The sequence below is a fragment of the Bombina bombina genome, chromosome 4 (genome assembly GCF_027579735.1).
Source record: "Bombina bombina isolate aBomBom1 chromosome 4, aBomBom1.pri, whole genome shotgun sequence".
Taxonomy (NCBI): domain Eukaryota; kingdom Metazoa; phylum Chordata; class Amphibia; order Anura; family Bombinatoridae; genus Bombina; species Bombina bombina.
The window spans coordinates 549,595,214-549,616,751 of NC_069502.1; the positions used below are offsets into that span (position 1 = coordinate 549,595,214).

Genomic DNA, 21,538 nt, shown 5'->3' on the forward strand with positions numbered 1-21,538 from the left:
GGTTTTGCGTACTAAACCTGGATTTCTTCCTAAGGTTGTTTCAAATAAGAATATTAATCAGGAAATTGTTGTTCCTTCTCTGTGTCCTAACCCTTCTTCTAAGAAGGAGCGTCTGTTACATAACTTGGACGTGGTTCGTGCTTTGAAGTTTTACTTGCAAGCGACCAAGGATTTCTGTCAAACATCTTCTCTGTTTGTTGTCTATTCTGGAAAGCGTAGAGGTCAAAAAGCTACGGCTACCTCTCTTTCTTTTTGGCTAAAAAGCATCATCCATTTGGCATACGAGTCTGCTGGACAGCAGCCTTCTGAAAAAATTACAGCTCATTCTACTAAAGCGGTGGCTTCCACATGGGCTTTTAAAAACGATGCTTCTGTTGAACAGATTTGTAAGGCTGCAACTTGATCTTCCCTTCATAACTTTTCCAAATTTTCCAAATTTGATACTTTTGCTTCTTCTGAGGCTATTTTTGGGAAAAAAGTTCTTCAAGCAGTGGTGCCTTCCGTTTAGGTATCTGTCTTGTCCCTCCCGTTCATCCGTGTCCTGTAGCTTTGGTATTGTATCCCACAAGTAAAGGATGAATCCGTGGACTCGTCGTATCTTATAGAAGAAAAGGAAATTTATGCTTACCTGATAAATTGATTTCTTCTAAGATACGATGAGTCCACAGCCCACCCTGTCAATTTAAGACAGATTATATTTTTTGGTTTAAAACTTCAGTCACCTCTGCACCTTTTAGTTTCTCCTTTTTCTTCCTATGCCTTCGGTCGAATGACTGTGGGGGGTGGAGTCAAGGGAGGAGCTATATAGACAGCTCTGCTGTGGTGCTCTTTGCCACTTCCTGTTAGCAGGAAGATAATATCCCACAAGTAAATGATGAATCAGTGGACTCGTCGTATCTTAAAAGAAATCAATTTATCAGGTAAGCATAAATTCCTTTTTTTCTTTCATGATTCAGATAGAGCATTTAATTAAATAACAAATCTACTTCTATTAACAAAATTTATTTGTTCTCTTGGTATCTTTTGTTGAAAAGCAGTAATGTATGCTTAGGAGCCGGCCCATTTCTGGAGCACTATATGGCAGAAGTTTTGCAAGAATTTTATCTTTTTGCAAGAGCACTAGGTGGCAGCACTATTTCTTGCCATGTAGTGTTCCAGATGCCTACCTAGGTATCTCTTCAACAAAGAATATCATGGGAAAGAAGCAAATGTGATAATAGAAGTAAATGGAAACTTTTTAAAATGGTATGCTCTGGTTTTTATATCCCTTTATTGTTAAAAGATAAATTCTGATGAAGGGGTCTGTGTGAACCCCGAAACGTTAATTAACACTAAGCCTTTTGGTTGACCCACTACTGAGAAGTCCTGTGAGTGCTTTCTACATCTGTGGTATATTTTTTCATGTTAGCACCCAGGCTGCTGGCCCAGGAGGACGGATTTACTACTAGGAGGGGTATATATATATATATATATATATATATATATAATTTTATTTATAGATAGTAGCGCTATATAACTTGAGCTAATCATAGCTCAGAAGAGCATGAGTACCAATGTTCTTATAATTCGGATTGTCTATTATGTTACAGTGTTGCTCTTTGATACTGTATTATCCTTTTCTTTTAAATAGGTGATAAGAGTCCATGATCCATTACTCCTGGGGATTATCTTTCCTGCCACTAGGAGGAGGCAAAGATTCCCAAACCTCAAAGCTCTATATAAACCCACTCACCTCTATAGTAATCAGTCTTATCTTTGCCTCCACTGGAGGTAGGTGAAGAATGAAGATGTGGAAGATTGTTTGTTGTTTTATTTTAGGGTTTCCTGGTTAGGACCCTGGAGTTCTCCTATTCATTACAGATTTTGTCATGAGGGACATATTGGGTTATTAAGCAACTAGCTTATCTTTGTACTTTCTGTTTTAAAGGGATAAATATATTCTTTTTTGTAGTGATGCACCAAAATGGAAATTCTGGACCGAAACCGAAAATCTGGGATGCACGTGGCCGAAAACCGAAACTGATACCGAAAATGTATTTTTTCAAATTATTTTCCAAATTTATTTTTTTTAGTTTTTTTTTTCCATAATTAGAGCCAATAAAAAAAGCCCACACTTTTATTGAAAGTAACACACTAAAATTGGACAAAAATATCTTAAAACAATAATATGCTACACAATAAAAAGAAAAAAAAAAATAATAATTCCATTTTCGGCCAAAATGTTTCTGCAACCAAAATTTTGGTGCACCCCTACTTAAAACAATTATAAATATCAATATACTGTATTATTCTTCATTTAGTTATATGTAACAGAATCATGTTTTTTTTTTTTTTACCAATTATCCAAACAAAGTATAGTCCTAGAAAACTTATTATATACAGAACAGTAAGTCAAGTAATAAACTTAAACAGCAGCTCTAGGCTAGCATCAAATTTGAAACATGCTACACAATTTTATCGAAAATAACAGGCAAAAAAAAACGAAAACCGAAATAGGCAAAAATGCCATTTTCGGCCGAAACTTTCTGCGGCCGAAATTTCGGTGCATCCCTACTTTTTTGACATTTAGTGCAGGAAAACTTCCTGTGTGCTTATTTTGGTTTTTACTCCATGACATGCTTGAAACCTTTTACTGTTAACATTCTCAGTACTAGGTTAAAAGCTTTTTGAGTATGTTTATGTTGGGGGGCAACTGTTTACTTTTTTTTTTTTTTTTTGGTGCTTGATGCACATTTTTGCGTGCGTGTCCATATGATCATTTGGCACCTTTTTTGCTTATGTTGGTGTCCTGGATGCTGCAGTAGCTGCTTTTAGTAGAAGTTGGGCTGCTGGGTGGTTGGTGTGGGTTCCCCTCTCTTCTAAGCTCTATATTTACCATAGATCATGCTGATTCCTTGCAAGCTAGGCCTAATTCAGATTTGGAAGCAGTTTCAGATACGCATTTTTCAATAATTTATAAATGTATTTTATGTAAACAGGCTGAGGTTCTCCCTCCTGCTCAATTGTATAATGCTTGTCATGAAAAATGTATGCATAGTGTCCAATCTATCGACTAGATTATGAGTTTTTGTTGGTAAGGCTTGTGGGGCTAACGAGCAGTTTCAGCTCACCACTCACCTACAGACAACGCTGGTATTACGGGTTTTATTAAACCCGGCGTTAGCCTCAAAAAAGTGAGCGGAGAGCAAAATGTAGCTCAACATCTCACTGTAATACCAGCGCTGCTTACGGTAGCGGTGAGCTGGCAAAACGTGCTTGTGCACGATTTCCCCATATTAATCAATGGGGCAGATTCGGCTGAAAAAAAAACCTAACACCTGCAAAAAAGCAGCGTTCAGCTCCTAACGCAGCCCTATTGATTCCTATGGGAAATACTTTTTATGTCTACACCTAACACCCTAACATGAACCCCGAGTCTAAACACCCCTAATCTTACACTTATTAACCCCTAATCTGCCACCCCCGACATCTTCGCCACCTGCATAATATTATTAACCCCTAATCTGCCGCTCCGGACACCGCCGCCACCTACATTATACTTATGAACCCCTAATCTGATGCCCCCAACATCGCCGAACCCTAAATTATATTTATTAACCCCTAATCTGCCACCCCCAATGTCACCGCAACCTAAATACATTTATTAACCCCTAATCTGCCGCCCACAACGTCGCTGCCACTATAATAAATATATTAACCCCTAACCCCTAAACCTAAGTCTAACCCTAACACCCCCTAACTTATATATAATTTAAATAAATATAAATAAAATTACTATTATTAACTAAATAATTCCATCTTCCAACATCCGACGTGGAGCATCCTCTTCTGATGCAATCAGCCAATAGGATTGAGCTTGCATTCTGTTGGCTGATTGGAACATCCAATAGAATGTGAGCTCAATCCTATTGGCTGATTGGATCAGCCAATAGGATTTTTTCTACCTTAATTCCGATTGGCTGATAGAATTCTATCAGCCAATCGGAATTGAAGGGACGCCATCTTGGATGACGTCACTTAAAGGTACCGTCATTTAGTGTTAGTCGTCGGAAAGAAGAGGATGCTCCGCGTCGGATGTCTTGAAGATGGACCCGCTCCGCTCCGGATGGATGAAGATAGAAGATGCCGTCTGGATGAAGACTTCTGGCCGTCTGGAGGACCTCTTCTGCCCGGATAGGATGAAGACTTCGGACCGTCTGGAGGACCACTTCTGCCCGGTTGGGTGAAGACGTCTCAAGGTAGGGTGATCTTCAAGGGGTTAGTGTTAGGTTTTATTAAGGTGGGATTGGGTGGGTTTTAGAGTAGGGTTGGGTGTGTGGGTGGTGGGTTTTAATGTTGGGGGGGTATTGTATTTTTTTTTACAGGTGAAAGAGCTGATTACTTTGGGGCAATGCCCCGCAAAAGGCCCTTTTAAGGGCTATTTGTAATTTAGTATAGGGTAGTTTTTTTTTATTTTGGGCGGCTTTTTTATTTTATTAGGGGGATAAGATTAGGTGTAATTAGTTTAATTTTTTTTTAATTATTTTATTATTTTCTGTAATTTAGTGGGGTTTTTTTTCCGTACTTTAGTTTATTTAATTGTAATTAATTGTATTTAATATAGTTAATTTATTTAATGATAGTGTAGTGTTATGTGTAATTGTAACTTAGGTTAGGTTTTATTTTACAGGTATATTTGTCCTTATTTTAGCTAGGTAGCTATTAAATAGTTAATAACTATTTAATAACTATTGTACCTAGTTAAAATAAATACAAAGTTGCCTGTAAAATAAATATAAACGCTAAGCTAGATACAAATGTAACTATTAGTTATATTGTAGCTAGCTTTGGGTTTATTTTATAGGTAAGTATTTAGTTTTAAATAGGAATAATTTAGTTAATTGTAGTAATTTTATTTAGATTATTTTAAATGATATTTAAGTTGGGGGGGGTGTTAGGGTTAGGGTTAGACTTAGGTTTAGGGGTTAATACATTTAATATAGTTGCGGCGACGTTGGGGGCAGCAGATTAGGGGTTAATAAATGTAGGTAGGTGTCGGCGATGTTAGGGACGGCAGATTAGGGGTTAATAAAATTTAATTAAAATTTTCGAGGCGGGAGTGCGGCGGTTTAGGGGTTAATATATTTATTGAAGTGGCGGTGATGTCTGGTCGACAGATTAGGGGTTAAAAAATGTATTTAAGTGTTTGCGATGTGGGGGAGGGACTCGGTTTAGGGGTTAATAGGTAGTTTATGGGTGTTAGTGTACTTTTTAGCACTTTAGTTAAGAGTTTTATGTTATAGCGTTAGGCCATAAAACTTTTAACTACTGACTTTTAAATGCGGTAGGAGTCTTGACAGGAGAGGGTGTGCCGCTCACTTTTTCCACGACTCGTAATACCGGCGTTGAAAAGATAGGATACGCAATTTACGTAAGTGGATTTGCGGTATGCTCGAGTCGCGGAAAAAAAGTGAGCGGTACACCTGTACCTGCCAGACTCGTAATATCAGCGTTAGGAAAAAAGCAGAGTTGGGACCACTCAACGCTGCTTTTTAACCCTACGGTAACAATTGGACCCCCCTATGAATGAGTACATCAAGTCCACTATCACAGATCTGATGGCTGATTCCCCCCCACCATGTAAAAGGAAGAGGTCAGTTTCTGATTTGCCTTCTTCTAGTGTCAGACTATTAATACTGATTTATCTCCCTCTGTGTTTTTATTTAAGTCTTAATTAATCATCTCTTTGCTTAAAGAAGTATTGCTTGCTTTGAAGGTTTCAGATGATGCTTCTGCTGGGGAGACTTCTAAGGGTCAGCTAGATACTTATTTTAAATATCATGATAAATTATTTGAATTTTTTCCTGTTCCTAAGACTAACTCTAAAATTTGAGCTAAGGATTGGCTGAAGCCTTTATGTATGTTTAGTCCTCCCAGATTTTTTTTTTATCCTTTTCAGTCTGCTAAGTATGAGCATTTTGATAATGTCCCTAATGTAGATGATGCTATTTCTGCTTTAGCTAAAAAAAAATACACTTCCTAAGGAAAATTGTTTTTTCTTTTAAAGACACAACATCTTATCTCCATTCTGGTTATATTTTTAAACCTGCTGTTGCTATTGCTGATGTATCAGCTGTTATCTCTAAATGGTTAGAGAATCTCTCTGTTCAGGTTCTGGATGAGTCTGATAGAGATAACTTCCTAGAGCTTTTAGAGACACCTTAATATACTAATGCTTTTGTGGGTGATGCTATTCTTGATATTATTAGAGTTAGCTCTAAGAATTTGTGTCTTTCATTTGTTGCCAGACGTGCTGTATGGCTTAAATCTTGGTCAGCTGATGCAGCTTATAAGAATACATTGCTTTCTATTAGTTTTAAAGGTAATATACTTTTTGTGACTGAACTAGAAAATATAATTTCAGCAGCTACTGGTGGCAAGAGTAAGCTTCCACAAGATAAGAAGTTTAAGGGTAAATTTAAAACTTCTGGTCAATTTTGTTCCTTTCGTCAGAACAAGGAGCAAAAATCAGATACCTCTTTTCCAAATCAAAGCAGCTCAGGTAAGCCCTGGAGGCATGGTGCCATTTGGCCCAAGTCGAAGCAGTCCAAAAATTCTCCCCTGCTTCTAAGTAAGCATGAAGTTGTGGTCCCCAGTCCAGTATCTCTGGTAGGGGGCAGGTTGATGCATTTTCAGGATGCATGGTTTTGCTCAGTTCCAGACCCTTGAGCTCTGAAAATTGTCTCTCAAGGATATCTAATAGGCTTCAATTTAAAGCCTCCCAGAAATTGTTTTTTTCTTTCAAGGGTAGCAAGGAAAACGGTGAAAGCTCAGGCTTTTCTTCAATATGTTTCAGATCTAGATTCTATAGGGGTTATTGTCCCAATTCCTCCTTTAGAACAGGGAAAGGGGTTTTACTTAAATTTCTTTATAGTTTCCCAAGAAAGAGGGAAACTTTTTTTTGTCAGGATTCCAGCTTTCAAAATGGAAACCACCAGGACTATTCATTAAAGTCACTATTTGTCGACCATAGACTATCTGCTTGTTCCTATTCATTTGGATCATCACAGGTTCCTGAGGTTTGCCTTTCTGGACAAACATTACACGCTTCTATTCAGTCTGGCCACTGCACCACAAATCTTTACAAAAGTTCTGGGGGACTTGATTTCATTAATAAGGTCTCGGGATTTCTGTTTTCCCCTCTTTGGGACGATATCTTGGTTCAAGCTCCATCTATACCTTTAGCAGAATATCATGTCAACCAAATGTATTTTTTTCAGCTCCATGTTTGGCATATACATTTGCCAAAAAGTTCCTTGATTCTTTAGACAAAGGTGTCTTTTCTGGGATTTCAAAAAGATCAGTCTCCATGAGATTGTCTCTAAAAGAGACAATGATTTCAAAATTAACATCTCCTTGTCTGAATCTTCAAACTCAACCTTTCCCTTCAGTAGCTTCCTGCATGGAAGTAATAGGTTTGGTGGTGGCAGCATCAGATGCAGTGCCTTCTGCTCTGCTTCATATGAGGCCTCTTATCTTTATCTTTTGAGGTTTGAAGCTGTAGCTTACATAACTCATCAAGGGGGAACTTGCAGTTCCTTAGAGATGAAGGACATTTCTTGGATTTTATCCTGGGCAGAAAGCAATCATTGCACAATTTCGGTAATTCATATTCCAGGAGTTAACAACTGGTAAGGTGGACTATTTAAGTTGCTAGACTCTTTATCCAGGGGAATGTTCTCTTAGTCAAAATATTTGACCAACTTGTCATTCGATGGGGCCTTCCAGAAATATATATATATATATAATGGCATCTCGTTTGAATCAAAAACTTCCCAGATACTGTGTAAGGTCCAGAGATCATCAAGTTGGATGCATAGATGATCTGGCAGTTCCTTGGGCATTGCATCTAGTCTATTTGGTTCCACCACTAATCCTGTGGCATTTTACTCTGTGTCAAGATCTACTGTTGCAAGGCACCCTCTTTCATCAAAATCTCCAATCCCTCAATTTAACGACTTGAAGGTTGAACCCTTAGCTTTTATACAAAGCGGTTTTTCATATTCTATAATAAATACTCTTATCCAGGCTCATAAACCAGTAAAAAGAAAGATTTATCATGAAGTTTGGAAAGTTTATCTTCCTTGGTGTGATGAAAGAGGTTTCCACTTGCATTCATTTAGAAATCTTCAATTTCTTCTTTCTGTTCTTTTTGTGTTGTACCATAAGATAATTGCAGAATTGCAAGATGTGCAGGTTTTTGTTAAGGCTTTAATCAGAATAAGACAAGTGTTCAAATAAGTTTTTTTCCCACTTTAACTATTAAAGGGATAGTTTAGTCAAAATTAAACTTTCATGATTCAGATAGAGCATGCAATTTTAAGAAACTTTCTAGTTTACTCCTATTATTGTTTTTTTTTCCATTCTCTTAGTATCTTTATTTGAAAAAGCAAGAATGTAAGCTTAGGAGCCGGCCCATTTGTGGTTCAGCACCTAGGTAGCGCTTGCTGATTGGTGGCTAAAAACAGTAACATTTGTAGGTGGAAAATGGTTAGAGGATACGCCAGACCTGGCAGAGAAAGTTCAGCTTCAACCATTAAATAATAAGGAAAAGAAATACACTTTGAATTGTGTATTTTTATATAACAATTTTTTTGTGAGCCCTATTGTAATATACATGTTGCCTTTACATACTTAAATGCTAGGAACACCCCTTTGCAAGATACACTGTTCTCAAGCTAAAAACTGCCTTTAGAGAATTAAGACTGGTGATTCATAGTATTGGTGAGGTTTTATATATAATCTTAGGAGCCCAGAGAGCTTTAGATAATACAACTCTCTCCCCCCCTTTTTGAAATGTGTACATTTATGTTGTCAAACGGTTCATTTGTTTATGTTGTCAAGGGTTTCATTTGTTTGTCTTAAGAACTTGGGATTTTGAACTTTATTAGAAATTGTGTATTTTATTATTATTAGAAAATAAACCATATTGTTGTTTTTGTTTCACAGGAACAGTATCAGAAACCAAGAACGAACAATTTAATGGTGAGTAATTTTGCCTTTAATGTTGCGGATATTTAAGTATTCTTTTATTTTTGTAATGCTCGTGGGATATTCCTCTATCAGACCAAACTTGGCCAGTAGTCTTCTTATCCTGGTGTCAAGTGGAATGATAGGAAATATCCCAGAACAGAGAGTGTTTATGAAATGAGGTAAGCAGTACTCACGGTAGGCAGGGTAGTCCTTCACAACAATACGATAAAGGCAGAGTATGATCAAGACAGGCAGAGTCCGGCAACATGAAGGCAATCCAGCAGTATAGCAGTTCAGGGGTAAACTAATAGAATGATCTGTAATGAATACACTTAGCGCCTACTGATAGGGACCTTTGCTCTGGTAAATAGACTCCTAGTGTCTATTAAAAAATGAATGTAAATTGTGTGTAAACCAAAGCGCCACCAATAGAGGCCAGGTCTGAATGATTGGCAAATGTTTTAACCTTATTCAGAGTTATAAAATTTTTTTTATAACCTTGTACAGAGTTATAAAAATGATATGGCATTTATTATTACACATATAACAAACATGGATCCATGTGAGGTATTAAAAACAAATTGCAATTTAAATACAAAGAATAGTAAATTTGCATGTAAACTGGCAAATTCTTGGGCAGTTGCCCTTCCTAATATAATACAATTCGAAACATATAATCATAAAATTCCTGTATTAATATCTGGTTATAGTGAATAAAAACAGTGAGATGAAATAAAAACAATAGATCTCGATATTGATATTCAGCTCTCTGTGACGATCGCGGAATGGATATCTAATTAGTCATTCCACTCTGGAGGGACCGCACTAATATAGTCGCTGTGTGCTAAGTCTAGCTGTTTAGGTGATGCTCCGCACAACTATCTATGACGATTGAGGAACAATTGTCCAATAAGTAATTCTATTTGACTTTCAAGAGACCGCAATACTGCATTGGCTGTGCTAATTATTGCTATACAACTTATTATGTGTGCAGAAGAATGTGGGTTATTGAAGCACTAGTTGTGTGTTTAACAGAGATCGTTTGTGGTACTTTACACACCTACCAAGTGGTATTTGAATTATAACCAATGTTGATGAATTATGATGCACTAACTATGTGTTTACCATAGATTTTGAAATATCCCTATGGTGATAATATGTGCTGTGCAACGATAGTTGCAAACAATTGTTACTGGGTGTTAAGTGCAGCAATGATTACAATGTGACACAATTTAAAACAATCAAAACCAATCGCAATACAGGTGAAGTAGTGACAAAATCATAAAATTAAAATTAAAAGGTGTTCATTTTCATTCAAATACAAAGCGAAAATATTAGCATGAAACAAAAAACAATATATAAAATGTTCTTAAATATAAAATTGTGTGGTGATCACCCAAACAAGTAAAAAAGAGAAAAAAGGCCAAGACAAAAAATTGTTGTATTCAATCCGTGAAAAAAGTAAAAAATAAAAAATATATATTTGAAAGTTTTGTGAGTTCCACAGTCTTATTTGTAATATCCTTAGAAATTGTAGCCTATGATCGTGGAGTTATGCGATCCAGATAATCTGGGTGCCTCTTCTTAGATACCAATAGTGTATAAACGTTTCTAGATGACCATCCCCAAGCTATCCCTAAAGTGGGGAAAGAAATATACAATAGTGCAGATTGTTTTTGTTCTCTTAATATAAAAGGAGTAGTACTCACCAGCCAATGCGTTTCGGTCTTGATAAAGGTCTTAGTTAAGACCGAAACGCGTCGGCTGGTGATTACTACTCCTTTTATATTAAGAGAACAAAAACAATCTGCACTATTGTATATTTCTTTCCCCACTTTAGGGATAGCTTGGGGACGGCCATCTAGAAATGTTTATACACTATTGGTATCTAAGAAGAGGCACCCAGATAATCTGGATCGCATAACTCCACGATCATAGGCTACAATTTCTAAGGATATTACACATAAGACTGTGGAACTCACAAAACTTTCAAATATATATTTTTTACTTTTTTCACGGATTGAATACAACAATTTTTTGTCTTGGCCTTTTTTCTCTTTTTTACTTGTTTGGGTGATGACCACACAATTTTATATTTAAGAACATTTTATATATTGTTTTTTGTTTCATGCTAATATTTTCACTTTGTATATGAATGAAAATGAACACCTTTTAATTTAAATTTTATGATTTTTTTCACTACTTCACCTGTATTGCGATTGTTTTCGATTGTTTTAGATTGTGTCACATTGTAATCATTGCTGCACTTAACACCCAGTAACAATTGTTTGCAACTATCGTTGCACAGCACATATTATCACCATAGGGATATTTTAAAATCTATGGTAAACACATAGTTAGTGCATCATTATTCATCAACATTGGTTATAATTCAAATATCACTTGGTAGGTGTGTAAAGTACCACACAGGATCTCTGTTAAACACACAACTAGTGCTTCAATAACCCACATTCTTCTGCACACATAATAAGTTGTATAGCAATAATTAGCACAGCCAATGCAGTATTGCGGTCTCTTGAAAGTCAAATAGAATTATTTATTGGACAATTGTTCCTCAATCGTCATAGATAGTTGTGCACAGCATCACCTAAACAGCTAGACTTAGCACACAGCCACTATATTAGTGCGGTCCCTCCAGAGTGGAATGACTAATTAGATATCCATTCCGCGATCATCACAGAGAGCTGAATATCAATATCGAGATCTATTGTTTTTATTTCATCTCACTGTTTTTATTCACTATAACCAGATATTAATACTGGAATTTTATGATTATATGTTTAGAATTGTATTATATTAGGAAGGGCAACTGTCCAAGAATTTGCCAGTTTACACGCAAATCTACTATTCTTTGTATTTAAATTGCAATTTGTTTTTAATACCTCACATGGATCCATGTTGTTTGTTATATGTGTTATAATAAATGCCATATCATTTTTATAACTCTGTACAAGGTTATAAATTTATTTTTATTTTTATATCTCTGAATAAGGTTAAAACATTTGCCAATCATTCAGACCTGGCCTCTATTGGTGGCGCTTTGGTTTACACACAATTTAAACTAATAGAATGACCAGAAACAGGCAGGAGTTAGCAACAAATAAATCCAGCAGTATAACAGTTCAGGGGTAAACCAAAAGAATGGTCAGACAGGCAGAGTTTAGCAACGTTATAGCAATCCAGTACTTTAGGGGTTAAGCAAGCAGAGTAGTCAGACAGGCAGAGTTCAGCAATGTTATAGCAATCAAGTACTTTAGGGGTTAAGCAAACAGAGTGGTCAGATAGGCAGAGTTCAGCAACGTTATAGCAATCCAGCAATATAAGGAATACAGCACCCAGGAGCACACACAGTAACTTAAAATAGGCGCTGATTCACGCCAAGGAGCTCAATGGAGCCGGCTTCAAAGGAGGAAAGACATGCGGCTATGACGTCATCGCTGCACGCTCACAAGAACCGCCGCAACAATTGTTGACTAATTGTCCATATGACATAACTCGCATTAACAGTATAATAACCACGTCAAGTTATGTGTGTGATTGCTGAGCTGAGTTTCTGTGCTGGATTTGAACCTGTGTCTCCTGGTCCTTAGTTCAGTATGCAACCTACTGAGATATTCAGAACATTACACAGATTTATATTCAGGGAACATCTGAAGACCTCTGAATGTCATGCACAGAACAAAATTCCTTATAGGAAGTAAAAAATTATGGCTGATTGCATGCAAAATTAAAGATACACAGCTTTGACAAAGTAGAAATAACCTAGTACTGGAACAAATGTATATAGTACAAACAACAGTGGGGACAGTTTTAGTTCCATAATGCAGTGTAAAAACATGCTCTGACACTATTTAAGATTAGTGTTAATACACGAAAAAAACAGACTGCACACTGAAAATGCTAAATAAACTTTCCTGGCAGCCTTTTGCATGAGCACTCACCCATTTCTAGCAACTAAATCCATGATTAGATGCATTAAACTGGATGAATTACAGACCCAGAACCCTGTCCTACTTATCTAGAACATTAGTAGGCCTCAGGAAATTTGAAAAAGACTGGGAAGTTGAGTGCGTGTGTGTGTGGGTGGGGGGGCTAACTGCCAGGGCAAAAAAGAAAATGGCAAAATAACCAAACATTTTCTGTACTGAGCAAAATAAACATTAAAACCTCATAAAAACACATCCCCTACAAAACTAGAGAGTGCAAAACTACACTGTTTACTGCACAAAAACACCAGCAGATATCTTAAAGGGCCAAACACCTATTACAAAAAGTCTTCACAGAGCTGCCAGAAAGTTAATAAAGCCATTCAGTATAAAGAATGCAGGAACCTGCAAAATAGGCAAAAAAGGGTGTAAACAGTTAGAGGATAGCTGTTCTTTTAAAGATCCTATGGACAAAAAGCTGGAGGCTTATTTGAAGAAGATGTATGTTCATCAAGGCCTTCAGTGTCAACCGGCAGTTTGTATGGCCACGGTGTCCAGTGCGGCATCTTACTGGTTCGATGCTCTGTCTGAGTCTCTTCAGGTTGAGACTCCTTTGGAGGAAATCCAAGATAAGATTATGGCTCTCAAGCTAGCCAATCCCTTTATTTCTGATGCCACCATGCAAGTTATTAAGCTAGGAGCCAAGATATCTGGCTGTGCTGTGCTAGCCCGCAGGGCTTTGTGACTGAAATAATGGTCAGCGGAGGTTACTTCTAAGTCAAAGCTTTTAGCGCTTCCTTACAAGGGTAAGACCCTGTTTGGTCCTGGTTTGGCAGAAATAATCTCTGACTTTACTGGTGGAAAAGGGTCTTTTCTACCACAAGACAAGAAGAATAGATCTAAAGAACGTCAAAGTTATTTTCGTTCCTTTCGTAACCCCAAAGGAAAGTTTTCCTCTCCCTCTTCCAAGCAGGAATTCTCCAAGTCTTCTTGGAAACCCAATCAGTCTTGGAACAAGAGAAAGCAATCTAAGAAGCCTGCAGCTGAGTCTAAGTCAGCATGAAGGGGTTGCCCCCGGTCCTTTACCGGATCAAGTGGGGGCAGATTTTTTTCTGTTTTACCCAGCTTGGGTACAAGATGTCCCAGATCCTTGGGCTGTGGACATAGTGTCTCAGGGTTACAAAATAGAATTCAAGACTTGTCCTCCCAGGTGCAGGTTTCTTCTCTCAAGATTATCTGCAGACCAGATAAAAAGAGGCATTCTTGGATTGCGTTCAGAACCTTTCTTCCTTGGGAGTAATAGTTCCTGTCCCGGAAAGGGAACAGGGTCTGGGATTCTATTCCAATCTGTTTGTGATTCCAAAAAAGAGGGAACTTTTCGTCCTATTTTAGACCTAAAGTGTCTAAACAAGTTTCTCAGGGTACCATCCTTCAAAATGGAGACTATTTGGTCCATTCTCCCCTTGGTACAAGAGGGTCAGTTTATGATGACCATGGACCTGAAGGATGTGTATCTTCATGTTCCCATTCACAGGGATCATCACAAGTACCTGAGATTCCCCTTTCTAGACAAGCACTTTCAGTTTGTGGCTCTTGCGTTTGGCCTTGCCACAGCTCACAGAATAATTTCAAAGATTCTGGGGGCTCTCTTGGCAGTGATCAGGGCTCGGGCGCCTTACCTGGACGACATATTCGGATCTGTTGAAAACAAAAAGAAAAAAACTGGCACTACACTGTAGGTAAGTGAGATAAGAAATTTGTATTCCGGTGCTACCCCTTTAAATAAGATACATTTAAACACTAGAGGATAGACAGATTAGGGGTTTAGATAGCACTCACTCTCACTTTCAAAGGTGACATTATAAAACATACATGCTTTATTTAATTAAGTAAAAAAGAAAAGGGGGATAAACCTCCCTAGAAATGGTTAAACTACCCACAACCTTAGAACCCAAAACAACTTTTAAAAGCAAATAAACTGCTAGTCACTCCTCTGTTTCCTGGCCGGGAACTGGAAACACCGGCATCAGGTGGCTAGAGTGACAATGCGGTATTAGACTCTAAAGTTTAAATAACAAACGCGTTTCGTCACCGTGAGCCTTTGTCAATGTTTCACTTAGAGATTCTAAAATGAATAAGCCGAGGCTGTAGTGTGCGCGGCTTTTTATTTGAACCTTGTACTATTGCTATCCAATCCGGAGGGTGCTACAAGACAACGCCTCATTATCTATCAATGGGCGTTCAGGTATGCTTCCACCCACTGTTAAAAGAACTAGGATTGGATATTAGTTAGGTTCTCTTCTAATGGTCTGCACTATTATTGGTGGATTATATCAGAAAAGTAAAAGTCAATCACGCTCTTTCTCTTGCATTGCTTAAAAGATGACATTTATTACCATCCTATAACGGTGAATTGAAGATATATATTATCAATGAAAAATCGTTCAATTTGGAAATTAATCCAACACCGGATAAATCTCTTATAAAGTGTTATTATTTATCATTCATGGTAAGACATCAACCTACAAGTAAGATGCATATTAATTAGAATCCGAATTTCAATCCCTATTTGCTTATAGATAACAATTCCTTAGAAGATAGTCTATAGCTCCCCATTATTGTGTTATTCACAGAGTGTATTTCATGGTTGCCATAAATATCGCACTTGTTAAAAAGGATTGTGTTTATATTTATATAAGCTTCTTAGGTTATATATGCACAAAATTCTTATACAAAGCTCCACTATGTATCTTACAATTATAAAATAATATGACTTTGGACAGTGGGTGATTACAGATATATGTGCAGTTTTGAAAAACAAATATAATGATTCTATTGCATCTATATCACTAGCAATCAGAGCATCTGAAGTCAGTGTGTGAGATGGTTAGGTTATAATGTAGGGTGGTGGGTCACATATGACATATAAAGGCCATTGACTTTCTTTAGCAAAAAGGATTAAACAGGACAAGAAAACGTATTATCGTCTCACTTTGGCCTTGTTTATTTATCATTTACAGAGCCCTTATGTTAGCTTGTCTATGGACTATTTGATATATGCCCAATTCACCGTTACACATCCAATTATTACGGTGGCCAAATTATTCATTATTGGGAACCACGTATCACTCTAAAATAAAGTGATATTAATTGGAAATACAAAACACATACTGACAGACAGCAATAGAGAAAGTAATCACTATTCAGATATATACCCAATAATTGTTAAACTCATTCATGCCATTGGGTATGACAGTGTTCAGATTGAAAACCCATTTGGTTTCCATCTTTAACAGTCTGTTTTCCGTATTCCCCCCTCTTATTCCTGGTTTCAGTTTCTCTAATCCCCAGCATTTTAAAGCATTGGTTTTCCCACTATGATATTGAAGAAAGTGTTTGGCTACACTCGTTATTTGTTTTTTATCTTCAATATCTTTGTGGGCTGTCCTTATATTGCTCAGATGTTCAGTTATACGTTTACCCAGACTGCGTGTAGTCATGCCAACGTAATATAAATTACAACTACAGGATATGCAGTAAATTACGTTGGTACTTTGACAATTGATGTGTTCTTTTATGGTCCACGTATAATTAAATCTGTCCACTATAGATTGTTTTTTTACCATATGCTGGCATACTTTACAATGCCCACAGCCTATAGAACCCTTGTAAGTTGGAGATTTCTTTGCATTCCTGTCATAGTGACTAGTTATAAGCTTGTCACTGATGTTACTTGCTCTCCTGTATGTTACTAACGGTCTCTCAGGTAGCAATGGTTTTAAAAGTGTGTCCTGGGTAAGGACATACCAATGTTTTCGTAAAATGCTGGTAATGTGATCACTTTGTGGTGAGAAAGTGGTAATAAACCTAAGAGGGGTATTAGATTCTTTTAATTTGGGAGTTAAAAGTTCCCGTCTATCCTTCAGTAATACTCGATTGTAAGCTTTGGCTAGTAACTTTCTAGAATAACCACGTTCCAATAATCTTTCTCTCAGATCTCTCGCAGCTATCTTAAAGTTCTCAATAGTACTGCAATTACGTCGTAGACGTATATATTCCCCCATTGGGAGCCCCCTAATAGTTGCTGGATGGTGATAACTATTAGCATCTAAAATATTATTAGTGGAGGTAGGCTTTCTGTATGCCGATGTTTCAATAGTATTATCGGTTTTATGAATATACAGGTCCAAAAATTCCACTTTTGTCTTATTTATGGTAGATGTGAGGTATAATCCAAAGGGATTGTCATTGAGAACTGTTATAAATTCAGTCAAAAGGTCTGGTGGTCCATTCCATACGAATAATATATCATCTATATATCTGGACCAGTGGGAGACATATTGGGTCAGATGTTTAAGGTCTTCATTGAAAACCACTGTTTCCTCCCACCAGCCCAGATATATATTAGCGTATGTCGGGGCACAGGATGTGCCCATGGCGGTACCACATGTCTGTAAATAGAATTTATCGTCAAATACGAAAAAGTTGTGAGTGAGTACAAACTTTAACATATCCAAAATAAATTCTTTAACCTCTTGAGTCATATTTGTATTCTTGTTGAGATAGTGTGTGGTTGCTCTACAACCCCACTCAGTTTTTATGCTAGTGTAGAGCGATTCCACATCACAAGTTACCAACAGAGCATTTGTATCAATCTGGAGATCATTGATTTTATTCAAAAGATGCATTGTATCCCTCGTGTATGATGGTAGGGATTCTACAATGTATCTAAGCCGAGCATCAATATATTTACTAGCTTTCTCAGTTAAGGAACCGATCCCTGAGACTATTGGTCTCCCTGGTGGTTTGATAGTATCCTTATGAATTTTAGGCAGTAAATATAGAGTGGCTATTTTGGGTTGTGTAATTTCTAGAAAGTTAAATTCTTTTTGATCTATAGTACCACATGCTAGAGCTGATTTGATCAGTTTATTGTAACTATTAAGGAACATATCCATAGGATTACAAAGTAGAATTCTGTAATTCAGAGGATTATTTAGTTGGCGTAGTGCCTCCTCTCTGTACATATTGTCAGGCCAAATTACAATATTCCCCCCTTTATCACTACTTTTAATCTGGACATGTTTTAGTTCAGATAGTTGTTTTAGTGCCATGTTCTCTTCCCCCCCGAACAGTACTTCACATAGTGCACTCACATTTCTGAACTTAGTATGCCAGGATATTCTTAATATTCAAGGGAACACTGAAACTTCCGGTTTTAATCTAAGTAAAGAAGAATATTGTAATTTGGCCTGACAATATGTACAGAGAGGAGGCACTACGCCAACTAAATAATCCTCTGAATTACAGAATTCTACAATAAACTGATCAAATCAGCTCTAGCATGTGGTACTATAGATCAAAAAGAATTTAACTTTCTAGAAATTACACAACCCAAAATAGCCACTCTATATTTACTGCCTAAAATTCATAAGGATACTATCAAACCACCAGGGAGACCAATAGTCTCAGGGATCGGTTCCTTAACTGAGAAAGCTAGTAAATATATTGATGCTCGGCTTAGATACATTGTAGAATCCCTACCATCATACACGAGGGATACAATGCATCTTTTGAATAAAATCAATGATCTCCAGATTGATACAAATGCTCTGTTGGTAACTTGTGATGTGGAATCGCTCTACACTAGCATAAAAACTGAGTGGGGTTGTAGAGCAACCACACACTATCTCAACAAGAATACAAATATGACTCAAGAGGTTAAAGAATTTATTTTGGATATGTTAAAGTTTGTACTCACTCACAACTTTTTCGTATTTGACGATAAATTCTATTTACAGACATGTGGTACCGCCATGGGCACATCCTGTGCCCCGACATACGCTAATATATATCTGGGCTGGTGGGAGGAAAAAGTGGTTTTCAATGAAGACCTTAAACATCTGACCCAATATGTCTCCCACTGGTCCAGATATATAGATGATATATTATTCGTATGGAATGGACCACCAGACCTTTTGACTGAATTTATAACAGTTCTCAATGACAATCCCTTTGGATTATACCTCACATCTACCATAAATAAGACAAAAGTGGAATTTTTGGACCTGTATATTCATAAAACCGATAATACTATTGAAACATCGGCATACAGAAAGCCTACCTCCACTAATAATATTTTAGATGCTAATAGTTATCACCATCCAGCAACTATTAGGGGGCTCCCAATGGGGTAATATATACGTCTACGACGTAATTGCAGTACTATTGAGAACTTTAAGATAGCTGCGAGAGATCTGAGAGAAAGATTATTGGAACGTGGTTATTCTAGAAAGTTACTAGCCAAAGCTTACAATCGAGTATTACTGAAGGATAGACGGGAACTTTTAACTCCCAAATTAAAAGAATCTAATACCCCTCTTAGGTTTATTACCACTTTCTCACCACAAAGTGATCACATTACCAGCATTTTACGAAAACATTGGTATGTCCTTACCCAGGACACACTTTTAAAACCATTGCTACCTGAGAGACTGTTAGTAACATACAGGAGAGCAAGTAACATCAGTGACAAGCTTATAACTAGTCACTATGACAGGAATGCAAAGAAATCTCCAACTTACAAGGGTTCTATAGGCTGTGGGCATTGTAAAGTATGCCAGCATATGGTAAAAAAACAATCTATAGTGGACAGATTTAATTATACGTGGACCATAAAAGAACACATCAATTGTCAAAGTACCAACGTAATTTACTGCATATCCTGTAGTTGTAATTTATATTACGTTGGCATGACTACACGCAGTCTGGGTAAACGTATAACTGAACATCTGAGCAATATAAGGACAGCCCACAAAGATATTGAAGATAAAAAACAAATAACGAGTGTAGCCAAACACTTTCTTCAATATCATAGTGGGAAAACCAATGCTTTAAAATGCTGGGGATTAGAGAAACTGAAACCAGGAATAAGAGGGGGGAATACGGAAAACAGACTGTTAAAGATGGAAACCAAATGGGTTTTCAATCTGAACACTGTCATACCCAATGGCATGAATGAGTTTAACAATTATTGGGTATATATCTGAATAGTGATTACTTTCTCTATTGCTGTCTGTCAGTATGTGTTTTGTATTTCCAATTAATATCACTTTATTTTAGAGTGATACTTGGTTCCCAATAATGAATAATTTGGCCACCGTAATAATTGGATGTGTAACGGTGAATTGGGCATATATCAAATAGTCCATAGACAAGCTAACATAAGGGCTCTGTAAATGATAAATAAACAAGGCCAAAGTGAGACGATAATACGTTTTCTTGTCCTGTTTAATCCTTTTTGCTAAAGAAAGTCAATGGCCTTTATATGTCATATGTGACCCACCACCCTACATTATAACCTAACCATCTCACACACTGACTTCAGATGCTCTGATTGCTAGTGATATAGATGCAATAGAATCATTATATTTGTTTTTCAAAACTGCACATATATCTGTAATCACCCACTGTCCAAAGTCATATTATTTTATAATTGTAAGATACATAGTGGAGCTTTGTATAAGAATTTTGTGCATATATAACCTAAGAAGCTTATATAAATATAAACACAATCCTTTTTAACAAGTGCGATATTTATGGCAACCATGAAATACACTCTGTGAATAACACAATAATGGGGAGCTATAGACTATCTTCTAAGGAATTGTTATCTATAAGCAAATAGGGATTGAAATTCGGATTCTAATTAATATGCATCTTACTTGTAGGTTGATGTCTTACCATGAATGATAAATAATAACACTTTATAAGAGATTTATCCGGTGTTGGATTAATTTCCAAATTGAACGATTTTTCATTGATAATATATATCTTCAATTCACCGTTATAGGATGGTAATAAATGTCATCTTTTAAGCAATGCAAGAGAAAGAGCGTGATTGACTTTTACTTTTCTGATATAATCCACCAATAATAGTGCAGACCATTAGAAGAGAACCTAACTAATATCCAATCCTAGTTCTTTTAACAGTGGGTGGAAGCATACCTGAACGCCCATTGATAGATAATGAGGCGTTGTCTTGTAGCACCCTCCGGATTGGATAGCAATAGTACAAGGTTCAAATAAAAAGCCGCGCACACTACAGCCTCGGCTTATTCATTTTAGAATCTCTAAGTGAAACATTGACAAAGGCTCACGGAGCCGAAACGCGTTTGTTATTTAAACTTTAGAGTCTAATACCGCATTGTCACTCTAGCCACCTGATGCCGGTGTTTCCAGTTCCCGGCCAGGAAACAGAGGAGTGACTAGCGGTTTATTTGCTTTTAAAAGTTGTTTTGGGTTCTAAGGTTGTGGGTAGTTTAACCATTTCTAGGGAGGTTTATCCCCCTTTTCTTTTTTACTTAATTAAATAAAGCATGTATGTTTTATAATGTCACCTTTGAAAGTGAGAGTGAGTGCTATCTAAACCCCTAATCTGTCTATCCTCTAGTGTTTAAATGTATCTTATTTAAAGGGGTAGCACCGGAATACAAATTTCTTATCTCACTTACCTACAGTGTAGTGCCAGTTTTTTTCTTTTTGTTTTCAATAGTATTATAATTGATGTGAGAATTATA

General features: G+C 36.9%; 1 protein-coding gene across 1 annotated transcript in view; it reads left to right on the forward strand.

Annotated features, from left to right (window-relative positions):
* The window catches only part of LOC128656538 (cytochrome b5 reductase 4), a 1,054,602-nt gene that overhangs the window by 320,238 nt on the left and 712,826 nt on the right, over positions 1-21,538 (forward strand). Inside the window, exon 5 of the mRNA XM_053710489.1 lies at positions 8,989-9,024. Coding sequence (XP_053566464.1) covers positions 8,989-9,024 — 36 coding nt within the window. The remainder of the gene's footprint in view (positions 1-8,988; positions 9,025-21,538) is intronic.